Source organism: Rhagoletis pomonella, unplaced genomic scaffold (genome assembly GCF_013731165.1).
Source record: "Rhagoletis pomonella isolate Grant_MI unplaced genomic scaffold, Rhpom_1.0 Rhpom_scaffold_19117, whole genome shotgun sequence".
NCBI classification, from domain to species: domain Eukaryota; kingdom Metazoa; phylum Arthropoda; class Insecta; order Diptera; family Tephritidae; genus Rhagoletis; species Rhagoletis pomonella.
In genome coordinates, this window is record NW_023477635.1 from 1 (window position 1) to 2,759 (window position 2,759).

Below are 2,759 nucleotides of genomic sequence, written 5' to 3' on the forward strand. Positions count from 1 at the left end.
TTTTTCTTTGGCTGGAACATTTTGGCGACCGTGACTGGACTTTTCAATTACATTTTTTAAATTAAAGAAAGCCAAAAGAAGAAAGTCTGGTTTTTCGTTGCTCTGCCTTTGTCGAGACATATAAAATTTACGGACATCTTCTCATCAACTAAAACTGTGTGAGCGATCCGACAGCTAAATCATCTGCAGACGTGGATAGCAATTCTTGCCACACATCATCGTCGTTGCCGCTGTAATCAAATTACATACCTATTACACGTGGCTGTTCAAACTGTCGTAGGAGATTCGCCTCTTCTCATCGTCCCCTGTCGAAGTTGCATACATTTCGTCAACTCGTCGCAGTCTCAGGTCACATACACTGGACTATTTGCAACAAAAATTCGTTGCATTCCTCATCTGCTTTTGCTACACTCACAACATCATCATCATAGTCTTCATTGCTCAGGTATCCGTATTTTTTTGTGCTTCCAAATACTTCATAACAGTGAAGATAACGTCCTGAGATGTCTGATGAGGAGCAAGCGCTTTTATCCTCGCTACTAAAACACCGTTCATATATTCTTCGGAACCTACTTAGCATGAAGCAACGAATTGGTTGTGAAGAAGTTGACACTGGCACGCATGTTCTCGAATGTCGGTTGCAGATTGTTGTTTCCTATTTTCAACACATTTCCGACGTCCTGAACAACATCGAAGTTCTTGCTCCGACAGACAGATCGAGAGTAGAAATTGAAGAAACGTACATTTCAACAAAATCCAAAACTCTTTGGTTGATCAACTCCAGAAACCGCATTTCTGAGTTGAACACCAGCATGTTTAATGCCACGGAACTTGGAAATATGAGTCATCACAATCGATTGCAGTCACTCAAATTGCCCAAATTTTACGGAAAGTATGCGGAACATAAAAGCTATTTCCGCACCTTTTGCAACATGGTGCACGATGATCTAACAATGCCAAAAGTTGACAAATTTAATTATCTTCTGAAATGTCTTTGAGGACCAGCTCTAAGCGTAATCTAACCGTTCCAGGTACCGAGGAAAATTATCCGAAGGCTGTACAACGGCTCAAGGAACGGTACGACGACAATGAACTGATATTTCCAGATTACATCACCTCGATTTTCAACATTCCGATGATGAAAAAGTCTGATGCAGCGAGTCTACGCAATATTGTCGACACCGTTGCTGCGCTGCGAGGTTCTTTGCTCTCGTTGGGCTCAGAAAGCGACATAATTCACATTGTCTTAACGAAAATCTATTCGGATTCAAAAGCAGCATACAACCAAAAGCAAGAATTTGATAAGTTACCAGCGTGAGAGGATTGTTATAAATGGTTGAATCGGCACAGCCAGTACTTAGATTCGTTTGCAAAAGGAGAAAACCCGAAGGTAACACAGCGCGATGGTAAACTATCGGGTAAGAAGACTGCAAATTCCTTCGTCAACGCAACACCAAATTGTATACATTGCAATAGTGCAGATCTTAACCTCAAAAATTATTCTTCATTTCTAGCGCTACCAGTTAAAATGCGTGTTGATTGGGTGAAGCAAGCAGGTGTTTGCATAAATTGTTTGCGTAAAGGACATACAGTATCCAAATGCCCATCGAAATCTCATTGCCGGGTTTGCCACCAATCACACCACTCCCATCTTCATTTTGCCTCCGTTGCAACTACAACTTCACCTGCTGCGCAAACAGTAGAACCAAAAGGGAAGGAGCCAACACCTTCGACGTCTAGCTCATCGTTCCCACGACAGTCGGGTCTACGTAACCGGAACGACCCAGATTTATATCTGGCCAAGGACTGTCACTCCAACTACACTCCCCAAAAACTCTTTGGGGAATTTGTATGCTGTTACAACACCAACACGTCTAGCTCATCGAGTCCAATTAATCCATCGGTTTCACTCATCGCGTGCACACACAAAAGAGCGCCAATACCAACAGCGTTAATTTAAATACAAGACAAATTTGGAGTGATGCAGCCAGCCCGCGCTTTATTGGATTCTTGTTCCGAGGTAAATTTCATCACTGAGGAAACAGCGAAGCGGTTGCAGCTTAAACGGGTTTTCTCACAACAGAAAATTTCAGGTATTTCAGATATTCGTTCTAACTCAAAATATGCAGTAAACGCGACAATAAAATCTCGTATTGGGAATTTCACTTGTATTTCGCAATTCGCCATAACTAAACGAATTTCAACTCATATACCTTGTGATTTTATTCATACATTTAAATGGAACATTCCTGAAGAAATCCAACTTGCGCATCCATACTTCTACAAACCGCAAAGTATAGAAATATTGCTAAATGCAGAAATATTTTTCGATAGCCTTCAAGATGGCAAAGTTTCGCTTGGTCAAGGTTTACCATGCCTTCATAACAGCAAACTAGGTTGGATCGTGGGTGGCAATTTTGGAACGCCTTCAAATTCACGCCCATCAATTTGTAATGTCACATTAAGTTCAAATCTATCTAATATCGACTCGGTTCTTCAGCGCTTTTGGGAAATCGAAGATCTCACTGAAAAGTCATCTACATTGCCCGAAGAAGAACGTTTATGCGAATGGTGGTAATGGACACTGGATCACGAGAGGAAGAGGGGCTACGCACTAAATATTGCTGATAGGAAAGAAGACAGGAAAGAAGGAACTAGCTGAGAACCCCTACCATGGCTGACCAGTTGGTTGTGTCGATGTTGCGAGATGGGGGAGCAACATCAGAAACGCCCACCCTACCATGATCACTCTTGACCTA

The 2,759-nt window shown here is 42.0% G+C and overlaps 1 protein-coding gene across 1 annotated transcript; it reads left to right on the plus strand.

The window, feature by feature from the left end:
- The first annotated feature begins 1,981 nt into the window (after nt 1–1,981).
- LOC118732347 lies at nt 1,982–2,578 on the plus strand. The gene has a single exon (XM_036461476.1). The coding sequence runs from the start codon at nt 1,982–1,984 to the stop codon at nt 2,576–2,578; it is 597 nt and encodes a 198-aa protein (XP_036317369.1).
- Nucleotides 2,579–2,759: the final 181 nt, after the last annotated feature.